Source organism: Tarenaya hassleriana, unplaced genomic scaffold (assembly GCF_000463585.1).
Source record: "Tarenaya hassleriana unplaced genomic scaffold, ASM46358v1 Cleome8, whole genome shotgun sequence".
Classification (NCBI taxonomy): Eukaryota; Viridiplantae; Streptophyta; class Magnoliopsida; order Brassicales; family Cleomaceae; genus Tarenaya; species Tarenaya hassleriana.
Window position 1 is genome coordinate 443,791 of NW_010970490.1, and position 26,843 is coordinate 470,633.

Here is a 26,843-nt window from a genome sequence, read left to right on the forward strand (position 1 = left end):
CATTGCAAAGGCAAGGCACTTTGAGTTCTTCGGATTCATCCACATCGAACAGATAATCATACCTGTTTTGAGGTATTGGTTAGTAGTATAGAATTCAGCCACGGATCAATAACGAACGTCATATATTCACACCGGACATTTTTCTATTCGTACGAGTTAAAAAAGGAAGGGACAGATTAATAAAACGATAGATCAGAGAAAAACTGAGGGTAAAAGAAAGAAACTTGAAAAAAAAAAAGAGATTACTATACAGTAAAGATGTGGGGGTTTTTTTTTTTTTTTTTTTTTTTTTGGGGTGCATATATCAAAATGCAAGTATCTCTGTAAAGATGTTCCTGTATCCTAGAAGAAGATGAAGTGAAAGAAATTTACAATTTCAATGTTAAGTAAAGAATGGAAAGGAACAAATAAGGGGAGATGGATTCCAGTTGGACTTGGTTAGCAAAAATAGATCAGTTCATGAACTTGCGGCAGTTGGGAGCATTGCAAAGGCAAGGCACTTTGAGTTCTTCGGATTCATCCACATCGAACAGATAATCATACCTGTTTTGAGGTATTGGTTAGTAGTATAGAATTCAGCCACGGATCAATAACGAACGATGAGGAAGAGACGGTCTTAAGGAAAGAAGAAGAATTACGTGAGCTCCTCGCCAGCAGAGACATTGGACTTTGCAATGAGGACAAGTCTGCTCTCTCTATCGCCTCCGCTCATTATGCGTGCATAGCTATTCGGCATACACTACACACACACACCCTCAGCTGGTTAAAGCTCTATTATACACATGGTGACATGAGAGGTAAGGTATGTGGTTTAAAAGGAAGAGGAAAAGGAAGAAGCTTACTGAATGGTTGATCAATCGTGCTATGTTGCCTGCGTTTGTGGCATCTATCACCACCTCCTCACTTATCTTGAATAGCTGCGTTCAACCATCATATAAAAATTTTAACTTTCCCAGAAGCAGATACATGCCACAAGTTAAGTTCCAGTGATGCATTGTCAATAACTAACAACCTCCTAAGGAGCAATATACTAAACAAAGCTAAAAAGCATTACGATGCCCATTTCTTAACAAACTCACATAGCAATCCTTGCCTTCGGATCGATACTTTGCCTCCCTAAGGTCTGCCACACTTCTCCTAACTTGCTCCCCACGATACTCGATTATCTGAAAAAAATTTGCTACTGCATAAGTAATCTCAATTCTTCTGATTCCATGTCGGTGGAAATCAAAATGAATAATACAAGTTTAATTGAAGAATATTTCTAAAAGAGTTAACATTACACAGATTCAATACTGTACCATTTCTCCTTCTTGAATGTTTCTCCTTGCAAAGAGGCCCCATCCGTGTATGCCAGATTTACCAAAACACACCCGATGATTTTCTGTTCTCTGAAGAATAGCATAACTTTTTAGATTCAAGAGATGGTGTGAACTAAACCCCATCGAGATGCAGGCAAACTTTACAATTTTATAATATATGAGATCTTAACCATATTGTCAAAGATTAAAAACTCAAAAAACTATATTTACCTGCAGATGCCTAAGCCGTTCTTTGAATGAAGGAAATTCTGAACCATCCACTTCCTGGGGTAAAAAAAAAAGAGTAGGTGAATCAAAGAGCTGTTGACCAAACCAGAAAATTTTTTTCTCCCACAAATGCAAAACACAAAAATAAGTGGAGCACTGGAAGAGACAGCTACCTCGAAAGAGTTCAGATTTTCTATTGCATCTAAAGAATGGTGGCTTGGTCCCTTCGGCCTGTGGAATATTCTCTCCTGATCTATCCTCTGGGGAGCAACAGCACCAATAGGGACGAGAAATTTTATTACATTTGTATTTCATTAAATTCATCATACTAGGGACAACCAAGGCAAGTGTACAAGAATTCAAGGCATTCTAAGATGCATACCTTAGTCCTTGATCTACTATAGATACGGCATCTAGCAGCAGAAAGAGAATCATGTTCATGTGTCTGTTCCAATTGGGGTTCGATTTGGGATTCTGGAAGTTCTATCTTCTTAGTCAAAACAAGACGTGAACCCCTGAAATTCCCATTTTGGTTCTGAAGCAAATTTTTTGAACCAAAGACTCCTGAGGGTGTGTGTACAACTACAACACTATCTGGATCTGGCTTCCTACAAATGGGAGAACAGAGATAAATACAGAGCGCACCGTATCACAATATCACATAGAAGAAGCTCAGTGAAAGCAAGCCAGGAAGATTAGAACCTGTGGATATCACAGTAGATCGACTTTCTTGTTCTCTGTAAACCATTCTTCTCCAGGCAGTGCAACTGACAATTCAACACAAAACAGTTTCAATCACACAGCCCTTAAGACACTCAACTATAAAATGGAACAACTTTTATACGAATGGATATGAAAAGGAAACTTATCACGTGCACAACAAAGAATTTACATGGAGCAGTTTCAGAACTAACCTCCATGTTGTAGCCTGCCCGTGATGCACACATTGGATGGAAGTAGGTCGCACACTTGCAGCAATGTACACATGAACCATGGGTCTGTCTACAGATTGTGCAAACCTATACTCCATATAATTCAAAATAGATTCAGAAATATCAAAACTGCTTCAATGACAAATACTACAAAACGGATTCAAAAAGTACTACTAGTTCCTCCATTTCAATGTACCTTTAGAAATGAATTTGATGGAATTCTAAAAAGTCCAACAGCAGGCTCCATCTTTTCATGATCCAAAAACGCAACTTCAGGTCGGAACCAAGCACATGTTACATGAACCCACAGACCCTCAACATCACTAGGTTTTAAAGCACCACCTGCATAAATGGGAGAGGAAGTCCAAATAAATTTCAGGAGAATCACAAAAGAGACAGAAGACGAGGGAATTTACAGCACCCCTGTACTCAGAACGGAAGAATCTAGGAGAGAGGGGGGATACTTAACCTGACATTTTTATAGAAGATTACTCAATATAACATAGAGAACGAGTTTTGGAGTGGTACCTTTAACAGGACACAGACAACACTCTCTTTCAATGTCTGGTGTTTCACAGGCTCTGCACACCCAAGACGCGAAGTCCTGGGTTTTACTTACACCATAGCATTCCTGATGCACTGCTACTTGACATCTGAAGAAATGAGCATTACTTCATTACATCTATGTATTTATAATTCAGGTTCAGTCAAAACCTTGCCACACAACTTAGTAAAACCTAATCCATAAAAGCAACCTGTTACAGATGATCATTTTGTTATATTCCCAGTCTTCTACCCATCTACAGACAGCACACCTCTCTGTCGTCCATTTTGCACTGACTGGCTCATACTTTTCTGTGACAATAAAATAAAAAGTAAGCAAGCATGCCAGACTTTTAAAAGAATAAGAATGGATTCCATTCAGAAAATAGTTAAAATGGAATTGACCTTTTAGAAAAGAGAGGATCTTCTCCTTATCTAAATTCTGGGGTTCTAGGATCTCGGGACTAAACTCCGCAATCTGCAGTAACTCATTGTCAAATATAAAATCTCATACATTAGAAAGGTGGAGAAAATGAACATAAATCTCATACTTAAGAAAAGTGCAGTTTGAAGAAGAAGCTCCCAACAAAAGAATCTGACTAGCATTTCCAACGTTTTGCATGAGGATTTCAGAGGCATTACATGTAAGACACAACATGGTATAGCTGAGAAAGAATGAAGGACGCACCCATTTTTCTAACGTCAGTGTCGTGTCCTTGACTTTCACGCTGTACTTCCATTTTTTAGCTCTGCACCCTGTATGCCTTTCCCATTCACTTGGTGACTGCTTTTTTGATCCACATGAACCACAATTGCACACAATTCTGAAGACATGGTTCCAGGGCAAATATGTTGGTCTCATCACAAAAAATAAAAAGAAGCATAGAAGATGATAACAGAAGCCAAGAACAAAGCAAAAAAAAATTACAGTTTTAGAAAGGACTAAATTTTGAAAGAGATAAAGCCAAAAAGCGTATACTTTGTTCAAAAACTAATTTTCTACAAATAAACTAAATTTTATTTGAAAAACAGTATCAAGGAAAATAAGACTGACACATCAAACAGCAAACCTAGACTTACACATGGTGTTTTGGAATATATGTTCCCTCCATGCCATTGCAGACCACAGTGATCCCATCAGGCACCTCAGTCTGTGTAATTCTTCCTGCAGACCTGTCTCAGAAGGTTGTCAAAATAATGTTAACAGATTAAAAATTTACTGATCACCTGGCTGCCCTTCATAAATGCAAAAAATATCTGCAGCGCAACACGCATTTCATTTACATAGGCTAAAAGATAGAAAATCAGACATGGAAATCATACTTGCTCACTGCATTCCTTTCTTCTAAAATTCTAGGTGCAGACTCACACTTGGCTCTGCAATCCGGGCAATGGTAATCAACATTCTCCAAGTCCTTCAGATTATTGTCAGGTAAAAGAACCCTTCTTAGATATCATGTGTAAGATGCATAAGGATGAACCAAAAACAGTATCAAAGAAATGAATAGCCAGACCTTAAAAAAGTCATGTGAAATGTTGTCACACTCAGCATGTACCCATACATTACACCCATCACAACACACCTGAAGCATTAGATCAAGTCAGCAAAACGGATAGTACCAATTGATTTATCATTGAAATTAGAATTTTGTCTAACATGGTTACAATATTCTTACCCAATCTCCACCGTCTGTAGGATGCCATATTCTCTTGCAAATTCCACAATACTGATTGGATTTTCGTAACTGCAGCAACAAATTTAACGTCAATTTATGTTTGCATAAGACAAAAGAATAAAAATATTATTCTTAGAAACCTTATAACAATATTTGCATAAAAACTCTTCACGTTTTGAGCCCTTTGTCTTCTTCAGAGATTTGAACGGAATTGCTGAATCACAGCTGTCACAAGGCTTCTTGTCCACATGGCATGAACCCTGCGCAAAATAGCCGATCAGTGTATCATTGAAAGAGAAGGATTTCCGAGCATCATAAAAGAGTAAGATACCAACACTATATCCACAACATTGATGATGCCTCCACGAACTATAGATAGGAAAGTACTTGCCAGACATAGCGCTTGTCAATAATAATTTCCTAGTGTACCAAATTATACAGGACTGACTATAACTGGAAAGCTTAAAAGTAGAGAATCTATCACCAATAGATTTGTTTTGCCAATCTCATTTCAATTCAGACCCTTAAACTTGGAAGAACTACAGGAAAGTGCGCCTAGAACTTACCGGAGCAGACCCATTCTCTTTATCAGAACAATTAAGGGCAGTTTCTGGGTTGTTTATTTCAGCATTCCCATGATTTTCTGCAAACCCATTTTCCACTAAAACAGCTTCCTCAATTGCCTTCTGAAAATCACTCGGCTTGCTCTTATGTAAGTTTGTCTGTCCCTGAAATCTGAAGAAATAAAAGAGTAAGCATGTTTCTTTGAGACAAACACCAGCGATATCAGGAAAAAAACATCTAAATCAAACGCACTTGTTCATGAATTCTGCAAACGGAAATAGCATTCCTTGTTTGACCCAAGCATAGTCCTGTCAATCACCAGTCGTTTCAGAGAATTATTAGACAAAATAAATACACCAGACGCAAGCTTAAAGATAACACAGAAACTAAAAAGATCAGCATATTACCCTCTGGGTTCCATTCTTTGAGTACCCGAAAAACATGACACAGAGAGTGCCCGGAACATAATGTTTCAAGACTATGTCTGGAGCTTGCGATGTGGGATCGATAACCACCGCTGGCCAAGCTGGGTATTTTTTCCCCCACTTGGCCCAGACAAGATCGCCCACGGCAAAGTCCTCAGGCTTGTACACGTCCTTCCGTGTGACCGCGCCTTTTTTCACCAGCGTATTTGATTCAGCCAGGTTACGCCCTGAAGAACGTCGTTCTTCACCTCTAGCAGATAGAGAACTAGAGTCATCGGAGAAAGATGTTCTCGAACTTTGGAAATTCCGGTCCTTTCCATTATTCCAATCGTCAAAACCAACAAAATCAATTTCGCCAGTCTCTCCATTATCCCTGCACTGGTATGGCTTCGAGCCTTCGCTGGGATGAAATTTCGGGGTTCCAAATTTAACCCTTTTACCATTGCACTCATCCTTCTTCTCCAAATATACATCATCGTCATAACTCGAATTTGAATACTCGTGTTTGCGACGTCTAGTTCTCCATGCATCGAGAACCGTATCGTTGAACCTCGAGGGGACAGCTCGAGTTCTGCCACGAGATGACTTAGACACCGATGGAGCAGACTTGTAGGAGCCCAGCTGAGATCCTTCTTCGCTGGTCAAGGAACCTGAGCAACTGGTGAGATCGTCGGGTTCTCGGCACGGGTGATACCCGCTTGCCCTCTGCCGCTTCTTATACACCCGAAATTCGTCCTTTTTGCTTTCGTAAGCAATTTCCGACTCAATTTTGCACCGCTTCAGATTCTGATTCTCAAATGTCAAGGTCCGATTCAAAATCATATCCTAATTCTTGCCTATTCGAAACAATTCAACGCAAGCGACCATTCAGATTCAGATTCTAAAACCCTAATTTCACCAAACACAAAAATTGAAGTATCGCGATTCGCGATTCACGGGGGGAAAAACGTGAGACTCGTCAATTACTCTGGAAACTCGTATCTATCAGACAAAAAGACCCGGAGAACCGAATGCGATACCCTGGCTCCAGCCCCAAATCCAAACAGAAATCAAAACCCGCGGAACTCGCACGTTTCCCCAGTCCTCCCCCGGACGGCACAGAGCGTGAAGAATTCCGACAGAAGAAATTGCGAATCTAAATCCGCGAAGCGAAAGAGAACTGACCAATCTCCGAATCCCCAAGAAAATCAACTGGTTTCCGGACGAGACGACAGAACGTAGCTCCTCGGAATCGACGGCGATGGGGAAGAGGAGGAGGAGGAGAAGAAGAAGGATCTATGTGGGGTTTGTGTTGTGGAAGGAGAAGAACCATCGCTTTATATATATATACGCAAAATATTTTTCCTTAATTAAAGACGGTTACGTCAAATATTTTATGAAATACATATAAGATCAAACAAAAAAAGTATAATAAAAATCGAGTGTTGATGACGTGGCATGGATGAAACAGTGTTTTTGGCTCCACGGATTTCGGGGCGTGGAGGGAAGCGTACGAATTTCGGCCGTGCGGAAGCGCCAAGTCGAAAACTTTCGGGAGAAATTCCTTGATAAATAAATAAAAATACATTGTCGAGCTTCTAACATATGACAGGACATGTTGATTTATGTTTCCATGTTAGTATATTAATTTTTCAATTTGACCAAAAACAAATTACCTTGTGTTGATTTATTTATTTTTATTTTACATATCTCCATGACCACTAATCTATTGCTGTGAATTCAAGCATTTTTAGGTATTAAATTTTTCTTAATCAATGAATGATATTTAACCTATGACCACATTATGAAATTTTCTCTTATTTTATGACCGCATCATGAAGTCTTTTCTTACACTCTTTGTGGTTCATAGTAAATAATTCGAGATCTAATTATCATAACAGGGGCTATAGAAAACAAGCGGAAATATTTTTTAAGGTTTATATAAATAAATTTAAAAAAATCATAATCATAGTCAGATATCTAGATGAATTCTAATACGGCTATGAAACTTTTTTCCGTAAATATGTAGTTAGTTCGATATTTCGATTATTTAGTTCGAGTATTTCTAATTTGATTCAATGAGTTTTGGATATAGTACGTTTTTTTAGTTTTTTATTTTATTTTTTACAATCTAGGGTTTTGTTACTTTTGGAATATTTACAATTTCAGATATGGATTAGAATATTGGGAGAATAGTTAGGTAGTTTTGTTAAGCCTCCTAGTTTGGTTAAACGTCCTTTAGTGTTATATTTTATGATTTTATCAGGGCAAACCTTCTGGCTGAGTTGGAAGTTTTCCATGTCAATAACCGGAAAACAACGGGAATCCATTGGCCATTGCCTCAGCCATCAAAACCTCAAATCCCAACACTAGAGTCGAGAGAATTACAAACAAACCAAAACAACAAAAACGCCAATTATATATACAAAGAAACCAAAAAGATTTAAGAAAAAACATTCAAGAAGCAAAAACCAAGAAGAATCAATCGGACAGGAACACAAGATCTTGAATCATATGGTGTTTGAGTTCATCCGAAACGTGGGATCAGAGCCAGAAGACGAGGAAGAACCGATAGAGCCTCGGATTCTGAGTACTTCAAGAACGATAAAAGAGAGCAACGTCACGGAGAGAAGGAATCCATAGCCGATTTTCCAGCTATCTCCTGCGTTCGCAAGCGTGATCCCGAGAACAATGTTCAGAGCTCCAAAGAAGAGGGAGATCCTCCCTGTCCATTGGTGATACCAGTTCCAGTATCTTCTCATCTTTGTCTCTTTCTCAGGCCTCAGAAAGAATGCCAAAACCTGAAATCCGTTTCCGTTTCCTTAGCCAAAAACGTTTGCCTTTTTTTGTGGTAATGTTAACAAAGAGGAGTTTCCTTTAAGGGTCTGTCACTGTCAGAATCTTTGCTTGGTGGACAAGTCTATAACACCAAGACCATATGCCTCAAAGCAATTTTCAAGGGTAAAGTATACGATATATACTTGGTCTGTACGCTATTGCAGATTCTGGGTCTGATCTTAAAGGAAAAAGGGATAAAGTCGTAGGCCAAACCTGGAGGATGCTGAGGACTAGAAGGAATATTCCAATGCCTCTGTGTGAAGGTATATCGGGTTTGATTCTGTTGTAAAGCTGTAACCCGAGAAGAACAGCAGCTAGGCCGAAGACAAAGCCGATGAACTGGACAACAGCATGAAGGTAATACCACAACGGATCTTTATGTCGGAGGTATCTCGCGAGGATTGCCCCTAGGGGAAGAAACAGCCCCCACCCGAAAATCGCCAATATCCCGTGATCCCTCTTCTTACTCGAACCCTTGTCCGGAACTACAGATACACCACCAGCTGCAGAAGCCGCAAAACATAAATTCTCCGAGCAATAAACACAAATGCCATTACATATATGCATACACATTCCACCAAAAATCTCTCTACCTTTAGAGAAATCCACGAAAACTGTCGTCTTATCGTCGTGTTTCGTCAAATGGCCAAGCTTCGAAGGGTAAGCCATACTGAAGGCAAGAATCAACGGACGTCGGGGAATTCTGGTGGCGAGCTTCACCTGAAAAGCCAAGTAAATCATTGCTCCGTGAAGAGCCACCACTGGTGGGACTTTCTCCAGTTGTAATTCGCCTTGATCAGGCACCACTTGGTCTTTCTCCGTTCCCTGCAAATAGTACTGCTTGATCCTGGCGTGACCCTTCTTCGTTATCCACCCGACCATCGCACTCGACCCTACCATTCTACCGTCTCTCGAGAACCCTATCCCGACCCACCCTGTCGTGTACACAGCTGATAGTATGACTGTCATTACATTGTCTTTGGTCTCTGAGTACTGTCACAGATAAACGAAATCGGAATCGGAATCGTGGGTGTGCAAAAAGATTGAGTCTTTTTTAGGTGATGAGAGATTGGGATCTTACCCGTAACACGAATGTGTTCCAGAGAGGCTTACATGGCATGGTGTCGGAGATATTGCTGTAAGGGGGAGGAAGAAAACTCGACAATTGATTGGAAGAACAGAGATCGTATCCCACACTGTCTCCTTGAGGATTCTGGGTCGAATCCTGACCGTACGATCCTCCAGTTCCGCCATTGACATCATCTGCAACTACAAGAGACAGCTCGAGTCCGAGGAGAAGAGATAAGATGTAGAACCCAGCTAGGATTCTCGCTCGAAAACTAGAATCTTCCATGGCGGAAACAGAGTCAGAAGTGAAGATTAAAGTGGGGAGAAAAATTAAGGGACTTTTTGCTGGATTTTTGGTGGTTAAGAAGTGTCGGTCACTTGAGGAAGAAGAAGAAGGTGAGGGTGTGATGATAATGGGTGTGGTGAAGGTGGGTGAAGATGGAGGGCAATCATAATCAGCATCTTCATCGGGATGGATCTTGAAAGGTGATCTTTCGTTGATTCATTACCGGACATTGATGTCTCTCTGGTCATCTCCTGTCTCTCTGGCTCTATTTGTTGCATGGTAAAAAAAAGAAAAAAAAAGGCAGAATTCTTGGAGGAAAGCATCTCATTCTCACGTGTACCGACAGAAAATCTCACGAGTGGCAATAAATTGGTGTACCGATTTACATCTTATTTGAGTTAGACTTACGATTCTCTCGGTAGGTGTAGCAGATGATAAACAAATACAAGTTGTAATTATATCATACGTCTGAGTGTTTATTTGGCTGATTCTATAGCCTGAAAAGTAAACAGAGATAGGTCATGTGTCCCATCTGCAGTGAGAATGATTAGAGAGATATGAAAAGCAAACCCAAATTATGATCTGAAAAGAAATTCCAACCACTGGGGGTGTAGCTCATATGGTAGAGCGCTCGCTTCGCATGCGAGAGGCACGGGGTTCGATTCCCCGCACCTCCATTCTGTACTTTATTTTTTTATTTTAGTTGTAGATTGTTCTCAATCTTAGAGGTCCAATGAATATAAAGAAAGAATGACTCAAGGCCTCTACCATTTTTTTTTTTTTTTTTTTGAGAAGGCCCAAAACCCAAATATTATTAATACATGGGCATTGGATTTCATTTGGATCAGGGAGCGGTCTACACATACTCAAAAGAGTCTTGAATTTTTTGAATTCAACAAGGTGGGTATATTCCCTGATTGTTCCAAGGTACTCCAATGGCATCTTTGTAATATTGGGGGGAAAGAAATTACACTTCTTCCTCCACCACACGACTTCTAATATTCTTTTGCTTGGTTAGACTACCATACAAATACTGATTGTGTTACAAAAGGCAAAAAGTTTGCAATAAAATCCTTGTTATTGTGTATATATATATATATATGGATTGTTTTAGGAGACAAAGGGAAAGTTGATCTTCAATGATACCAATTCAAATAAAGAAACTGTACAAACAAAAAAATACGCATACAGAAACGGACGCCAATCTTTCTTCGCCAAGTCTCCACACACATCCATCCCCCCTCTCTCTCGCTCTCTCTGTTGGATGACGCAGTATGAGCTGAAGCTTCTCTGCGATCTCCCATGGACTCGCTTACGTTGAAACCCACGTTCACCTCTTTCTACCCATCTCCTCTCTTTTTAACTTCTATCAACAGATTCGAAGCTTCCACCGTCTCCTTCTGCTGTAAACCCCATTCCAATCCCATATGCCCTCAGCCTGATTACGGCACGAATCGTATTCTACGAATAAACCCCTATTTGATTTTGCGCTCAATCTTTCGGAGAATCAAGGGGCTCGCTTCGTCTCAATCCCAGAGATGGGTCTCCCGTTCTCAAGCTTACAGGGACGACACGGCGGCGTTCTCGGAGCAGTTCGCCGGAGATTGGGAGAAGCACGGCGGATTCGGTACGGCGCTCCTGAGCGTGACGGCGAGTGCCAAGGTTAAGATCAGTCCCTTCGTGGCGACTCTCGCGGCTAACCCGACGTTCGTGTCGGGTCTCGTCGCGTGGTTTGTAGCTCAATCCATCAAAGTGTTTCTTAATTTCTTCGTGGAGAGAAAATGGGATTTCCGGATACTGTTCGCCTCTGGGGGAATGCCTTCGTCTCATTCGGCTCTCTGTATGGCTCTGACGACCTCCGTGGCTCTCTGCCATGGAGTGGCAGATTCGTTATTTCCCGTCTGCTTGGGCTTTAGTCTAATCGTCATGTACGATGCCATCGGCGTCAGACGCCACGCCGGCATGCAAGCTGAGGTAAAGACATCGGTTTGGCTTTCTGTCTGATTTTGGTGTCCTTTTGTTTCGCTGGGTCATGTTCATGTTCATGTTCATTTTCGTCAAATGACTGTGGTCAAGCATTCGAGTTCTGAACTTTCGAGCTTCAGCTATTGGTTACTATCTCATAATGGAGGAGTTGGTAATGATTTCTGGTCGAAATTTACGTGAGACTCCATGTACGAGTTCGTACAAATAGGGGAGAGGATGGTTGGCCAAATCATGAAAATGCTGCTTGTACCAATATTCCTTTCTTTGGTTTTGTCTTTCTGTTTCATGTAGGAACACTGATAATCATAGTTCTCACACACTAAAAAAATGTTAATTTGGTGGCTAATTTTGCTCCAAGCTCTTTAGCTCAATCTTTATTTTATCCGGTTCTAAGTTAAAACAAAGTTGGTGAATTCATGGGTTGCTTGTGGAAGTTGTATATGCAAAGGCCAGGTCTTGTTTCCACCACATTGTGTCAGATTTCAGTTTCATAAGGGCTTGTAGTGCAATTTTCTGCATGGCTGAGATTATTATGAACTTGATACACTTCATTCATTAGTGTTGGTCCAAGAATAAGCTGATGAGCATCAAGTACCAATAGATGGGTGGACTGCCACTTCTGTAGTGCTCTCTGTTGTATTTCGAAAGATTCGAGGTTTAAATGAATCTGCTCCTACGATGAAGCCAAGAGAGTGAAACCCTTTTATCTGGGGAAAAGAAAAGGGTGTGTGAAGTTTTCAGATGCATAACCGTGAATGTGGAAACAGGTACTGAACTTGATCATAAGGGATTTGTTCGAGGGGCACCCCATCAGTCAGAGGAAGCTAAAGGAGCTGCTCGGCCACACTCCTTCGCAGGTTCTTGCTGGAGCAGTGCTCGGTATTTTGGTTGCTTGTTTCTGTTGCCAAGGCTGCCTCATTCCCTGATCCATCTCTTTTGTTCAAACCTTCCCCATGCTTTGATTATTGGCCTTTGTTCATTTGGTATTGGCCAACAAGATTCATGTTGTATTATATATGGTCTTCACCCATAAAGGAACTCCATTTTTGTGATTGCCTAGAACACGAATTGAGAGTTTCATCTGTCTTAAGTTATCTCCAGTTCTTTATGGAGTAGGGTTTCTATGTTAGAATTTGGCTCCCTTTCTTGTAAACCTCTGTCTTCATTCATTATGCTGTAGGGGTTGGTTTCAGTGACCGGTTCGGTTACTTCAATTCAATCGGTTTAGTACTGATGAATGTTATCACGACTTCTTCCCGGTTCAAGTCTGTGCACTGTGAGTTACCGGTTAGGTTACGATTAAGCAAGCCGGTATCCGGTTATCGGTTTGTTTTTCTGGGGCGGGGGGCCGCTTGACTGATGTGTTGATGATGATGCTTGATGATCCAATCAAAAGATGAAGTTGGAATTTACGTCTTTGCCCCTAGATCTTCTGACTTGCTTGCCACTTAAAACAAATCTAATCACCGTATTGTACGGTTAAAAAAATCAAACTAAAACGCTGTTCCCTATTGACCAATGAAATGTATTCTTAAATGTTCGATACGCGTCATCTACGCATCCAAGACGGCGACACGTGTCCGGAATCAACAGCTTTTCCCTTCTTCCCTTTCCAACTCTCGCCCCTGGTTTCCCGAGCTGCCAACGTCTTTTACGCCATTGGTTAACCCTAACTCTCAGATTTTGCTATAATTGGATCGTGGATAAAGCTCCTGTTCTTGTCCCCATTTCTCCTTTGGTTCTTTCCTCCTGGTAAGAATCCGCTCTCCTTTTATGTTGCGCATCGATTCGTTCTTCTCTTTTTTTTCTCGGTCGCCCTGAGAAATTTGATCGCCGTTGATGAGACTCCCTGTAGCTATCCACCCCTGATTCCTGGATTTGGTCTGTTCTTTCTAGGCTTTGTTGTTTCTGGGAAGGAGAAGACATGGATTTGGAATTTTAAGATTGTTGCTCTGTAGATTGCGGAATTTCTGTACAAAGCTCCTTTTTTTTTCTCGTTAAAGTTCGTTGCGTCTCGGATTTTTCTCGAATCCTAGGCGAAAGATGTCATCAGCTGGTGTTACGCTAAGCCCGGTTCGTAGAGAGCCGCCTTTGCCCCTTGTTCATGCGAATCCTTGCGCGGATCCCTACCCGGACGAGTCCATTTTGGTTTATCTTTCGCTCCCTGGAACCGTGATCCCAATGCGGGTGCTTGAGTCTGATTCAATCCAATCGGTTAAGCTCAGGATTCAGTCGTATCGTGGGTTTGTAGTAAGGAATCAGAAGCTTGTTTTCGGAGGCCGTGAATTGGCGAGGAGCAATTCCAATATTCGGGAATACGGTGTGAGTGATGGAAACATTCTGCATCTGGTTCTCAAGGTTTCTGATCTTCAGGTCATCGATGTTAGGACCACGAGTGGGAAACACTACACGTTTCATGTGGAAAGGGGGAGAAACATTGGGCATGTGAAAAAGCAGATTGCAAGAAAAGGCAAAGACTTTGATAATCCTGATGAACAGGAAATTCTCTACGAAGGTGAGAAACTGGAGGACCAGAGGCTTGTGGATAACATCTGTAGAAACAATGACTCGGTTTTGCATCTGGTGGTGCGGAAACCCGCAAAAGTTCATCCTAGGCCTGTGGAAAAGAACTTCGAATTGTCTATTGTTGCCCCTCAAGTGGATGATGGAAAATTTTGCGATATTCCTAAAAAGACCAATGGGATAGAACGTGATGTCAGTGAAGAAACCGGTGTGAGAGGTGGGGAAGCTGATGGCATTGTTCTGCCAAGGAAGCCTTCGGATCGTCGCTTCTCATTGGAGCCAGTCATTGTTAATCCTAAGGCCAAGTTACCTTCGGTGATCTCAGAAATGGTAATGTCTGCTTCTGATGGACTGGAAAGTGGTAACTCGCCAGTCAGATCGAGAGAGGGCACAGGAGGAGCTTATTTCATGCAGGATTCATCTGGCCGGAAGTTTGTTGCTGTATTTAAGCCAATCGATGAGGAACCAATGGCTGTCAATAATCCTCATGGGTTACCGGCTTCACCCAATGGCGAAGGTTTGAAGAAAGGGACAAAGGTTGGAGAAGGGGCACTGAGGGAAGTTGCTGCTTACATTTTGGATCATCCCAAAGGTGGACACAGGTCTTTGTACGGGGAAGAGAGGGGCTTTGCTGGTGTACCTCCCACAACAATGATCAAATGTCTTCATCATGGATTCAACCATCCTAAAGGAATAAGACCCAAGATGGGATCTTTACAGATGTTTATGGAGAACAGTGGCAGTTGCGAAGATATGGGTCCAGCTGCATTTCCGGTTGAGGAAGTGCATAAGATCTCTGTGCTGGATATTAGACTGGCAAACACGGATAGGCATGGTGGGAACATATTAATGAGTAAGGAGGAAGATGGAAGGACTGTTCTGGTTCCAATCGATCACGGTTACTGCCTGCCTGAAAGTGTAAGTACTTCAATTCTTAAATCATCTCTGCTTCATCACTGACTTGAAAGTGTTTGTTGACATGAAACTGATGTTTTTTTTCCTATATTAATCTACAGTTTGAAGATTGCACATTTGAATGGCTTTATTGGCCTCAAGCCAGAAAACCCTTTTCTCCTGAGACTATGGACTACATAAGATCATTGAACGCAGAGGAAGATATTGCTCTTCTGAAGTTCCATGGATGGAACATACCGTTTGAGTGTGCCAGAACACTTCGAATCTCCACCATGCTTCTGAAGAAAGGAGTTGAAAGAGGACTATCTGCTTTCGACATTGGGAACATAATGTGCAGAGAAACATTGACCAAGGAGTCTCTTCTGGAGGAGATGATATCAGAAGCTCAGGATTCTCTGCTCCCAGGCACAAGCGAAGCTGCATTCCTCGACACCTTATCTGATCTGATGGATCATCATTTCGATAAGATCGTTCAGTGTCGGGCAATGTAGGGTTGGTGTGAATCCATTATCCATACCCGTACATATGAAAAGGACAGGAAGATGGTGAAAGTGTTGGTGGGTTTGTCTATAAACTTTGTCTGAAATGGTGTTTTACCCTCATTCTATCATTTTCTGGACATGTTCTGTGAAAGATGCTGCGAAGTCATTTGTCATTTCTATGATACATTCTTTTTCAGGCAGTGACATATTCCACTGTTTCCAGTTTCCTTTTACTTTGATCCTAATCCATGTTTCCATAAAGCAGGAGACAATGCACATAAAATGACTCTTTAGAACTATATATATCACCTTATGATTTACAGCAGAAATGTGTGATTTTCCAAGAAAGGTTGGACGAGAAAGACAAAAAAAAACTGAAGGGACGACCATTACAAGTCAATGAGGTTGCAAATGATCAAATCCATGTTTCAGGCTTTCAGCTAACAAAGATTTGGAATGTTGGAAGCAACAGCTGCTTCTGCGTTCTGATGTTCTTTCCAGATCCTTCCAGTGACTCGCAGCTTCAGCTCTTTCCTGTCTCCACCAGAGAAAAACATGGCCATGTTTCTCTGTATGATGAGGCCATCATGGCTGTCCCTCACTTTCCTGTGGCTGTCTCTTATGCTTCTGGGCGTTCCTTCCCATGTTAGCTTCCGGCCATACCCTCCCACCTCTAAGCTGTATCCGTAGTTCCGGGCTTCTGTCTCGTCGCCCATGAAGCGGAGAAACGCCATGTAGACTGGAGCCATTCCAAGCTGGAAGGCTTCAAAGTGAAGGCAGAAGTATTGACCGAAGCAGTGAAAGACCTTATCCGTATCGAACCAAAAAGAGAAACAGAGAGGCGGGTCTGGTTTAGTATTATGTGAAAGAAAAAAGAGGTCTCAAGCTCGAGTGTCAGCTCATGATGCTTGAGCATATGATGATGCATATGAAAACAATATAACTCGGCATAACCTTTTATTTGCTCTAAGATCGGTCAGAAAGATCAGGCTTTTCAGACGCTAATGGTCTTATGACCTTAAAACAGAGCACTGCAACAGATCATGACTATATATGGGAGGCAAGTATGTACTTACAGTCAACATCCATGTGGCGTTTTCCACTTGGCAGGGATTGGACTTGACATAGCGATGGTTGAAAGTACAACCAGAATGCATATCCACTTTGTGATCATCCCTCAGATGGGCAACTAGGAACGGGATATCGCCACTGATGGAGCAGTCAGATCCCGCGTATGGACAGTTATAAGGCCTGAAGTTACATCCATTCTCGTGTTTGAGCTTATTGTAGTAAGGGAAGATTTCGAGGCACCCAATATGCATATATCTGCAATGGAGTTCAAGGGATTCTGCGACTTTTTCCAGAGCCAGACACCTTATATCACCGAGCTCCTGTCTACAAGTCGGGCATCGGTTGTGGACCCTGGTTTTACAGGTTGAACATAGAGTATGCCCATTAAGACACTGCAAAGAAAAGGAAATCATTGTGAAGGAGGATCACGCATAAACCTCTCTTGTCGACAGAGAAATAAACAAGAAGAGATTTGGAGATGGAAGCCAGAGCAAAGAAAACAAGTTCTTTCATAAATGAATTTGGATCAAACTATGGCATCTACAAGCCCATACTGGGGTCATCAATCATGAATAGAACCTTCAAGCTCCCATCCATGACACATGCTAAGTGGAACCATAACAGTGGAGGACCATATACAGGTGCATGGCCATTACCAAGGAAACTGAAAAAAAAAATGCAATAAAGAAACATAATGCCACAGTTACACTCTATCCATGGAAACTTAAAAACGAGAACTGACAATCATTGCGTAGTTCCCTGCAGTGCAAGTCATATGGCAGTTATGTCGTCTTCTGAAACGGATTAGTTTCCTAAATGTCTGATTCCACATATTCAAAGCCCTCAAACCAATCGACACAAGAAAGATCAGGCAAATCAAATCAAATCAAATCATACACACCAAAATCAGAACGAGGCAAAACGGGATGGAAGAACAAACCTGGTGAATCGGAGGGTACATAGAATTGGTGCAGACAGGACATTCTAGGAGTTCATGAACGCTGGTTGTGCTAAGCCCTGCAGCATTCACGTCGCCGTTATCACTGTGATGCTTCGGAGCCGAAGCGTACGGATGGCGATCCTGATGGACCCCTTCATCGTCCGTCGCCTCCAAAGATGGATTACACTCCATTCTGTCCGATTCCGTCGAAGCTCGAATCCGAAATTTTCAGGGGTTAGGCCAAGATGGTATTTATTGTCTTCGATCAGGACGAAGGTCAATTCAACGAGTCAATGGGTAAGCCATTTGGGAACCCCGAATTCGGGCGAGACCCGGATCCAGAAGAAGGATTCAGCCGAAAGAGACAAGCAAAGAGGAAATGGGTCAAACCTCATGGACTACGCTAATTACACACATATACTTTTCTTCGTGAGCTCTGGAGAGAGAGAGAGAGAGAGAGAGGGTGCCGTGAAATGAACCGGAATCGGCCGATCAATCATTTCTTCTTTCCAAAATTTAAAATATACTCATCTCCTAAAACTATTTAATTCCGAGTTTTTAATTTCCCAAAAAAAAAAAGTAATTGAATAAGAAAGGGCCCGTAAGAATGGGCCCATGTGTTAGAAAATAATCTTGTTTTAATTTTTGTCGCAGTTCACAGAAAATATATGAATAATATGCGTCAAAACCCTTGAGTCGATGCACCGACTACCATATCTAAGCATCAATTTCTGCCTCCGCCTGGAAAATGGCCGATGAGGCCTTTCCAAATATTGATGTGAACGGGCCCTACCATCTCATCTTTAAATGACAAATCAGCCCCTCAAAAATAACGTGGATGATGGATGCATGTTGTTGCCCTTTCTGATGGATATTTATGTAAATTTGCCAGAACAAAAAGCCTTATATCAACCACAATAAAACATAATGGAAGCAACGCCCGAGTACGACAAACCCTAGGTCTTCTTCATGTATCTCGTCTCCGTTTCATCTTTCCCTTTGGAGAAAACGAGAGAATCGTTAACAAGCATTTTGGGCAAACCCGACCCGTGACCGAGCCAGATCGTAGACGACCCGAATCCCCTGTAGCTGTGTGTTCCCTATGATGGACAGGCTACCGTCATCGACCCGCTTGAAAGCGAAGCACCAAGTGCCTTGTTTCTCACCGGAAACAAGGCAATTCTCAGGGGAGAGTGCCACGCCAGCACCCGGGAGGTGCAGCACCATCCCCGGGGTTTTCTTGTCGCCCAAGAAAGTAAAGCAGTGTTCCAGATATTCAGACATGGGGTCATTTACAAGTTTCAGACCAGGGGAAGCAGTTTCGAACGCTTTCCACACCCTTTTATACACAGACTCCACGAGAGTGGTGAACGTCGTGCCGGAATCCACGATGACCTTGCCTCCTCCATAGCTGCCCGAGACTAGCTTCTCTCCGACGCTGATTCCGGCGAGCTCCACGCGGTAGTTACTGTCGTCATCGATCAACGGAGTGAAAAGGGTGTTTCCTGGGATGATAACATCTCGGCCGAAATCTACTGTGGAAAGCTTTTTCTTGTCAGCCAAGCAATGGGAGAAGACGCTGCCAATCTGGGTCATAGTCTGTAATGGAAACGATAAACCTTGGCCACGACCAAGGCCAAGCAATCCATCAATCTTCTCGTTCATTTTCTCTACATGTCGGCTGCAGCCCAATTTAAAGCGTTGGGAGCTTACGCCTCCTACCGCAAATGCCTCGAGATAGAAATCCACTTCCGCCAAGCTTTGGTCGCCGTAAGATTGATTGTACCGGCAACTGAATTAGTAGGGGCCGCATTCAGCGTCAGAGGGCACAAACTGTCGTGCCGGCATGAGATATACGGACCAGAGAGCTGGAGGTGTCGGAGCAGTTGAGCCAGACAAGGTCGCTTCCTGTGTCTATGATAAGGTTGACATCTCTTGGCGGCGTTCCAACGCTCACCCGCGTGTAATACTCACCGCCGACAAGATCAAAACCCTCTTCCGGATGAGGGTCACTCAGTGTGGTCTCCACGGCGTGGCGGCTGCTGCCAGCGGTGAGGGCCTTGAACCGGAGGGAATCACGGCGAAGGCGGAGGGGAAGGATCGCTGCTCCGGCGCGGTGTGCGGGTGGATGAGCGAGTCAACTGGGTACAAAGGCAGCGACCAGGAGCGAGGAAGAAGAGACAAGACAAGGATGAAGGATAACGATAAGAGGTGAAGGGCATTTATGACTTTTCCCTCCATCTGGCCACTCGAACGAATCTCTCCCTCTACTTATGAAATGAATGAAGTGAGGAGTTTTTGGGGATGTGTGGGGATGTGTTCGTATAAATAGGCACTCGGTCAGTTGGAGACCGAGTTAAAAGCAGACCAAGTCATCCGACCAATCACTGTTGTCAACGGACAAAAAGCAAAGACCGGTGGGTCAACGGTTGACTGATCGGTCTTGGCGTCTACTTTTCCGGGATAACGAAATATAATAATACGAATCCCGAAATTGTTATGCCAATTAATTAAGAATAAATTAGTAAATTATATGATGTACGTGTAGTAGGGCACTTGCCCAACTATCAAAAGCCCAACTTATTGTTGCTTCGCGTTACGGGTTTTTCGGCCTTTTCTCTTATCTTTTACATCTTTATCTTTTCAGTATCTCATTATTCTTCTTGTCTTTTTTTTTTATATAATGAAATTAATTTTTTTTGGTAAAATAATTATATCGTTTTTTAGTGTTCAGTTACGTGTGACTATTTTAATGCGCTCATAATACACGTTAGAATTCTTGGGGCTTGGCTTCACTCCACATGCAAAGATAACTTGCAGCTGCAGAACATTATTCATGTAAAAGAATTAATATGACACATTTTCTAAAAATAAAAAATTACAAATAATAATAGTCGGCGAAGAAAAAACAGTGTAGGATTAAGGAAATGCACAAAAAGAGATGGGGCCGTCCACTTCCACCTGTGGTGTATAATTTGTTAGGCCTCATTTTTCATATTTTATTTCAGAAATAAAGGAAAATATTACTCACATCTCACATCTATAATAATATCACGTATGAAAAGCACATTCTTCACGTGAAATAATTTTCCTGGGAATGGACGGAGGAGAAACGTAAAACAGCGCACCATTACAAGAAAAGATAGAATACAAAGTTGGAATGTCAAAGTGGGATCAAAGAAATGGTTACAAATTATTTCAAAACTTATTGATATACGTATAGTAGTGTCCTATGCAAACTGAGATTCAGTTCTGTACTACAACGCCACTGAAACCTGCGAACCAGACGACGGCGATGGCTCGTCCGAGCCGGTTTCTGGGTAAATCGCCGCCATCAGCTTCTCTTTCGTCAGCAGCTCCGACCCATTTGATTTGATCACGAACGTGTGGAACACCGTGTTGTCGATGGGCGATAACTTGGACTCCAAGACCCTGACCTGAGATCTTCTCATGGCTTGGATGATTCTTGAAACAGGATGCGAATCCAATGGAGAACTCACCTGCACGACAACCTCGCCGTTCAGGGTTTGGATCTCGACATCTGGATTAGGGTTTGATTCCCCTGTTCTGGTCCTCTCGGCTTTCATGGCCTTGACCTTCTCCTGAAGCTCGTTGATGTAAGCAATGGCGTCACCGAGAAGAGAAGCTTTGTCCATCTTAGAGATTTTGGGGACGACGGATCGTAAGGCGTAGAACCGTTGATTGAGCTTCTCCCTCCTCATCCTCTCAGCTTCCACATGGTTGAGTGGCTCTTCCCTTCCATTGGCAGGCTTTCTACCTCTCTTTCTTGGCCTTTTCTCGTCAACTGCCGCCGCCCCCGCTGCTGCTGCTGCTACTCCCGCCCTTTTCTTCGCGCGCGAATCTTGATTTTCCGATATAGCATTCGCGGGAGTGGCTGCTACCCTGGCCAATTCACTCTGGTGATTGTTGTCTAATCGGGAATCTTCCTTAGATGCACTGACATGCCCTTGCATGTTGGTATCTGTTGGTTGAGATCCATTCATTCTTTGATGGGCTTCCCAAGCTTGAGGAGGAAACCTCTCGTCCAACTTTCCGGCAAAAACATTCTCTTTGCACGGAGGATTGGCGTGAACGTGGTTCGAGTTGCTCAGTTCGTGTCCGAAAAGCTTGTGGACGCCTCCGGTCTTGTTTCCGGCAACACTCGTGTTTCTGTCCACTGCACCCGCGTGTGGGAAAAACGTAGGCGTTTGATGAGCCCTCGGCGAGAACAAAGACCTCACAGAATGAACCAGCTCCATACTTTCAGGCAAAGACCGAACAGAACCGAGTTCGACAACGCCGCCATCCATCGGGACCATGACGATTGTTCGGATTCCAGCGGATTTGGCGACAAAAGATCTGAAACAGTAATCGGAATCAGTGTTCAACGCATCAGAGATCCAGAAATGGATTCCTGATGCAAAGCACCTTCCTGGACCACCTTCTCCGTAAGGGAAGGAGAAGTACATGGACACCAGGAAGAACATCTCCGTGTCGGTGACTCTGTCCAATCCAAGTGCATAATTATCCTCGTCGGATCCGCCCGAAAATCCGTGCAGCTTCTGAAGAACCCTTTTCCTGATCACGTTCCGCCATGTCTCCTCTTCCAGACCCCGATTTCGGACACGAACCCGTTTTGATTCTTCTTCCTCGTTTGGTTCCCGACAACACCCATCTCCCCAACCCAGAACCAGGTGGCCGGATCTAGACTGCGAAAGTTGCCACACAATTGCGTAGTTCCAGCTAAAATTCATCGAGTTTGGCCTGTCCACCAGATCAGATAGCTTGTTCTGCAAACTCTCGTCGTTTCCCATCGTCGCACACAAATTCTCGGAAGAAACCGAACTAGCTCTCAGATAATCAAAAGCTCGGTGCCCTAAAACCGCAGTAACCATGGCCTTGTCTTCCTCATCCCATCTTAGAGTACCCATATTCCTCTCGGCTTTTTATATTCCAGATGAGGGAAAAAAACAGAAAAAAGAAAAAAGAATAGCTGAAATTAAAAATTAAAGAGAAAACCAGAACCAGCGAGGCTGTGAAATTCAAAATACCAACGTAAAAACCCTAATTTTCCCCTCCGAGACTGAATGCATTCAACCCAAAAAAAACCCCAGTAGAGCTTGTAAACTGCATGAAACCTGAAAACGCAGTTCTTTCCACCCCTAATTTCCGTAAAATTGAAGAAACGAGATCGACAGATGAATACCAAGCCGAGAAAGTCGGAACCGTCCAGATAAGAATCATACAGACCAGAAGCCAGGACACTCAGGGAGAGAGATTTCAATCACACGTTAAACTTTTTCAGGAAAGTGACGGCGGCTTCAATGTCCGAAATGATTCACTCTGTCTCTCCACGATGTTCTTACCGGAAAAAAAAAGCGAGAAAGAAACAATCGAATGAGCTTCAAACAATGAGACACAAAACGAAGAGTCGTCTTCTACGGTATGAACAGAGAGGCCATAGATATAGCGAGTGGGAGCGTGACTGAGTTAGTACGAGCTCTGTAAAACCCAACCATGGTTACTACCGTAGTGAAAACATAGAGCTCAAGACTTAACCACGGTTGAAGCCGGGTCGGGTTTACCGAATAAAACGCGTATAATGCACAAACTGTGTTCCTCTTTTTAAGGTCACCCATTGGCCAGCACTCTTTCGCTATTCCGAGCAACAGATCTTATGCTTATTATCAGCTGATCGAATACAACGAAATCTACTATTTGAATTATTTATTCAAAAAATAATTCTTCTAGTGTTTTTTTTTTAATTTGAATAATCGAAATTAGATTTTCCATTTCGAATTTTCAATAGAATTACAAGTTCGGTATAAAAAACAAGATTTACCATTAATATATTGGTAAGCCGGATTTCTCGTCAAAACCAAATATTTATTGGTAGAGATTTAGGGAAAATATACATGGTATATATATATATAACATTATATACATTATATACCCGCGCAATTAATAATAGTTGCAATGAATAAATAAATAGACAAATAAACAAATAATGCGTGTGACTTATATCAGAAATATTAAATTTAAATGTGTCGATTATAAATTGAGCGGTTTTATCATTTCGCATATAAAATAATTATTTTTTGTATGATCATTGGTACCACTTGCGAAGAGAGGAACAACTTTTTGTCTTTAATGAAAAGTACAATATCATGACTTAAGGCATGTGTAAAACATGTGCAAAAAGCGGTGCCATCATTGTAGATGTTGAAATTCCACCTCCAAAAAAAAAATAGAGGTAAAAAATATAAACCACACACAATATATATATATATATAATATATATATATATATATCACGATATGTTTTTTATAGAATATATCACGATATGTTAAAATATATATATATATATATATATCATCGTGGTAGTTCGATTTTAGCAAGACGTAGGCGAAATTGCTTTCTCCATAAATTGTCGGATATAATTCAAATAATTTGTAAAATATAAACAAAATTTTGTATAGATGCGCGTGCGTACATATATATATATATGTATATATATTATAGACGTAGAGTTATATACTTGCAATACTTGTATACATGCGGTGTGTATATATATATATAGAGGTGTGAGTGAATTACGATAAGAAATATCGAAGAATGGTTTACATATATCGTTCATGATTAGTTAGCTGAATATTTACATTGATGGCAACTCATTGTATAAATCGCTTTAATTAGGTAATTTTGTTAAAGTCAATGTACTAATAAATGCAAATAAAAGCATTTGTAATGTTTTCGTAGTAAAATTTATGATTTTCTTTTACCAAAAACAATTTATGATTTTTCTTTTTGTATGATGAGGGAGCCCGTTGGATGCCGATTGGGACAAGTACTGGACCACCTCAACTGGGGGAAGAAGAAAACCATGTAATAAAATTTATTATATAATATATCATAAAATCTATGTTTTTTAGAATAATGAAATCACGATAATTAAAAAATAAGGCGTATGATGCATGAAGAAGAAGAAAGAATATCACGTAGCCAACCCGAAAATACACTGTTGCAGGAAAATTGAGAAATATATATTTTATATATTTATATGAAAATCCCCGCAGGGACAAAATATTACAAGTGATATAGATTTTGTCGGTCGATGATCAAAGAAGAAAGGAGAGGCAGTGGGGCCCATCAGTGTGCGGCTAAGATGAGTTTTTATCGGAGGTGGGGCGGGACCACTCGTTGTTTCGGTAGTCTTTATCACAGACGATAGCTACTCCATATCTCATTAAAGAAAATTGTGTTTCATCTTCTTTTCTTTCGTTTCCACAATTATTTACGCATTTCACAATTATGGAGCTGCAGCCGCCATGGTGACGTCGTCCTATACATTTATGTCATCATTATTTCCCAGCGTCATATATTCAATTTTTTGGATTATTTTAAAGCTATTATAATTATTAAATTTAGTATCAATGTGTATATATATATATATATTTTTTTTTAAAATGGATACTTCTATAGAAACAATAACGATCAAATAATTTCATAAAATATTTTTTCTATGTGTAAAAAAGATCTTTATGTGTAGAAAGGGGGAAAAAATAGTTCTCTTTCCGATAACAAATAAAGGAAGTTTTTCTAAAGAATAGGTGTAAAGGTTAAAATATTATTAATTTTAAATTATAATATAATTATATTCAATATTAAAATTTAATTAAATAAAATAATTAATTTACTATCATTTCATAAATTTACTTTCTATAATTTTATTTAGGAAATTTAACAGTTAAGTTTTAAATATAAGAGATAATTCAAAGGATGGTAATAAAAAAAGGGTAATTCATTTTTAAAAAAAGGGGCACATCGTCTCGTTTTCTTTTCTAATAAACAGAGAATCAAATCCAATAACACAAATGTGATATTTCTGGGAAATGGAGAATGTGTGGGGCCCATTACATTATTATATTGCGCCACGTGGCTTTCATAATTTATTCGCACGTGTGCATTTAAAAAAATCCATTGTCTAACCTAAAAATGTTAAACGGAGCAGTTTCTCCACGGTACAAACAGCAACGGAACCACTTTCTTCTTGAATATATGAAATATAAGACAAACAAGTATTGGTAATTCGTCCTCGTATCGGTGGAAGATGGTGCGGAAGGAGGCGAAGTAGGGTTGGAATCAATTACCAAAAAACCGGATATCGTTTCGTAGATACTCGATTTTAAGATACTTATATCTATTTAATTTTAAATCTAAATCTAAAATTTTCAATATACATAAACTTAAATTCAAATCCGGATAATCAAAATTTGAAAAACGGATATCAACGAATACCCGACTAATTTGGATATAAACAATTATACCTTATATATATGGAATATTTTTATAAAATATAATTATTTTAGATTAAATAATTTTATATTTTTCAACATTATCTAAAAAAACTAAATTTATTATTATTTATCTCTTATTATATCTTTTTATCTCATATTTTTATCGTAATTCATCAATTTTTATAAATATATTTTTATTTTTTAAAAATTTATATATAAATATTATAGTTTTTTAAATAAATCCGTATCCAGAACATACGAATACCCGAATATTATTTCGGACATTCATACTCCAGATATTTGTAAACCACAAATTCTGTATACAAATCTTATAATTCAATATCCATTATTTTTCGAGAACAATCCAAATATCCTGATTTTTTCGAATATCCGATCCATCTTTGGGACAGAGAAGGGCAATATCGTCATTTCACTCTTTAGCGAGTTTTCACATGGCACGCTCGCCCTCCGATTTTATGGTTGGCAACGAAATTGAACATTAGTTATAATGTTTTAATTGTTACAAACATATGATTCATATTCGGTCGCTGAGATATGCGCATCCGCCGTGGAGTGGACCACCTCCAAAAAATGTCCCACGCAAGATGCTGACACTGACATTTCATTTTATGTCTCGCATATTTATGTTTATATTTGTATCGAAGAAAAAATAAATAAAATCCGTATCACATAATGGTTCGTACGAAACAGTCGATATCTGCAATTGCAAAATTATTATTGTTATAATGTATTTATTTTTAACTCAAATTTACACATCATGATTCTTTC

General features: G+C 40.8%; 7 protein-coding genes and 1 non-coding gene across 10 annotated transcripts; 3 read left to right on the plus strand and 5 right to left on the minus strand.

The window, feature by feature from the left end:
* Window positions 1–320: 320 nt before the first annotated feature.
* LOC104802071 (histone-lysine N-methyltransferase ATX3) lies at window positions 321–6,968 on the minus strand. The gene is made up of 23 exons (XM_010525504.2): window positions 5,652–6,968; window positions 5,497–5,552; window positions 5,247–5,415; window positions 4,821–4,940; window positions 4,681–4,749; window positions 4,519–4,587; window positions 4,328–4,419; window positions 4,085–4,177; window positions 3,693–3,828; window positions 3,410–3,482; window positions 3,217–3,316; window positions 2,990–3,114; window positions 2,658–2,803; window positions 2,444–2,548; window positions 2,232–2,296; window positions 1,912–2,137; window positions 1,703–1,789; window positions 1,533–1,586; window positions 1,302–1,391; window positions 1,080–1,166; window positions 843–917; window positions 639–739; window positions 321–543 (listed from the first exon to the last, which is right to left on the minus strand). The coding sequence occupies exons 1-23, from the start codon at window positions 6,489–6,491 to the stop codon at window positions 453–455; spliced, it is 3,069 nt and encodes a 1,022-aa protein (XP_010523806.1). The 5' UTR covers window positions 6,492–6,968; the 3' UTR covers window positions 321–452.
* Window positions 6,969–7,953: 985 nt separating this feature from the next.
* LOC104802073 (cytochrome b561 and DOMON domain-containing protein At3g61750) lies at window positions 7,954–10,191 on the minus strand. Its single transcript, XM_010525505.1, has 4 exons — window positions 9,568–10,191; window positions 9,080–9,479; window positions 8,700–8,989; window positions 7,954–8,449 (listed from the first exon to the last, which is right to left on the minus strand). Exons 1-4 carry the CDS (start codon window positions 9,838–9,840, stop codon window positions 8,159–8,161), a joined length of 1,254 nt encoding a protein of 417 aa, XP_010523807.1. The 5' UTR covers window positions 9,841–10,191; the 3' UTR covers window positions 7,954–8,158.
* Window positions 10,192–10,444: 253 nt separating this feature from the next.
* TRNAA-CGC lies at window positions 10,445–10,517 on the plus strand. The gene has a single exon. It is a non-coding gene; the product is annotated as a tRNA-Ala (tRNA).
* Window positions 10,518–10,969: 452 nt separating this feature from the next.
* On the plus strand, window positions 10,970–13,045 carry LOC104802074. 2 transcript variants are annotated; one of them, XM_010525506.1, is made up of 2 exons: window positions 10,970–11,814; window positions 12,594–13,045. In XM_010525506.1, the coding sequence occupies exons 1-2, from the start codon at window positions 11,143–11,145 to the stop codon at window positions 12,750–12,752; spliced, it is 831 nt and encodes a 276-aa protein (XP_010523808.1). In that variant the 5' UTR covers window positions 10,970–11,142; the 3' UTR covers window positions 12,753–13,045. The 2 variants fall into 2 exon arrangements, with proteins under 2 accessions (XP_010523808.1, XP_010523809.1); XM_010525507.1 differs by lacking the exon at window positions 12,594–13,045 and adding an exon at window positions 12,386–12,587.
* Window positions 13,046–13,433: 388 nt separating this feature from the next.
* Window positions 13,434–15,952, plus strand: LOC104802075 (phosphatidylinositol 4-kinase gamma 4). 2 transcript variants are annotated; one of them, XM_010525509.2, is made up of 3 exons: window positions 13,435–13,578; window positions 13,723–15,267; window positions 15,366–15,952. In XM_010525509.2, exons 2-3 carry the CDS (start codon window positions 13,870–13,872, stop codon window positions 15,753–15,755), a joined length of 1,788 nt encoding a protein of 595 aa, XP_010523811.1. In that variant the 5' UTR covers window positions 13,435–13,578; window positions 13,723–13,869; the 3' UTR covers window positions 15,756–15,952. The 2 variants fall into 2 exon arrangements, with proteins under 2 accessions (XP_010523810.1, XP_010523811.1); XM_010525508.2 differs by having other exon boundaries at window positions 13,434–15,267.
* Window positions 15,953–16,029: 77 nt separating this feature from the next.
* Window positions 16,030–18,290, minus strand: LOC104802076 (E3 ubiquitin-protein ligase SINAT3-like). The gene is made up of 3 exons (XM_010525510.1): window positions 17,758–18,290; window positions 16,823–17,209; window positions 16,030–16,552 (listed from the first exon to the last, which is right to left on the minus strand). Exons 1-3 carry the CDS (start codon window positions 17,947–17,949, stop codon window positions 16,187–16,189), a joined length of 945 nt encoding a protein of 314 aa, XP_010523812.1. The 5' UTR covers window positions 17,950–18,290; the 3' UTR covers window positions 16,030–16,186.
* Window positions 18,291–18,777: 487 nt separating this feature from the next.
* On the minus strand, window positions 18,778–19,422 carry LOC104802077 (aspartyl protease family protein 2-like). Its single transcript, XM_010525511.2, has one exon. It carries the CDS (start codon window positions 19,420–19,422, stop codon window positions 18,778–18,780), a length of 645 nt encoding a protein of 214 aa, XP_010523813.1.
* Window positions 19,423–20,843: 1,421 nt separating this feature from the next.
* LOC104802079 (transcription factor ABA-INDUCIBLE bHLH-TYPE-like) lies at window positions 20,844–23,319 on the minus strand. Its single transcript, XM_010525512.2, has 2 exons — window positions 22,964–23,319; window positions 20,844–22,699 (listed from the first exon to the last, which is right to left on the minus strand). Exon 2 carries the CDS (start codon window positions 22,686–22,688, stop codon window positions 21,015–21,017), a length of 1,674 nt encoding a protein of 557 aa, XP_010523814.1. The 5' UTR covers window positions 22,689–22,699; window positions 22,964–23,319; the 3' UTR covers window positions 20,844–21,014.
* Between the last annotated feature and the right edge of the window lie 3,524 nt (window positions 23,320–26,843).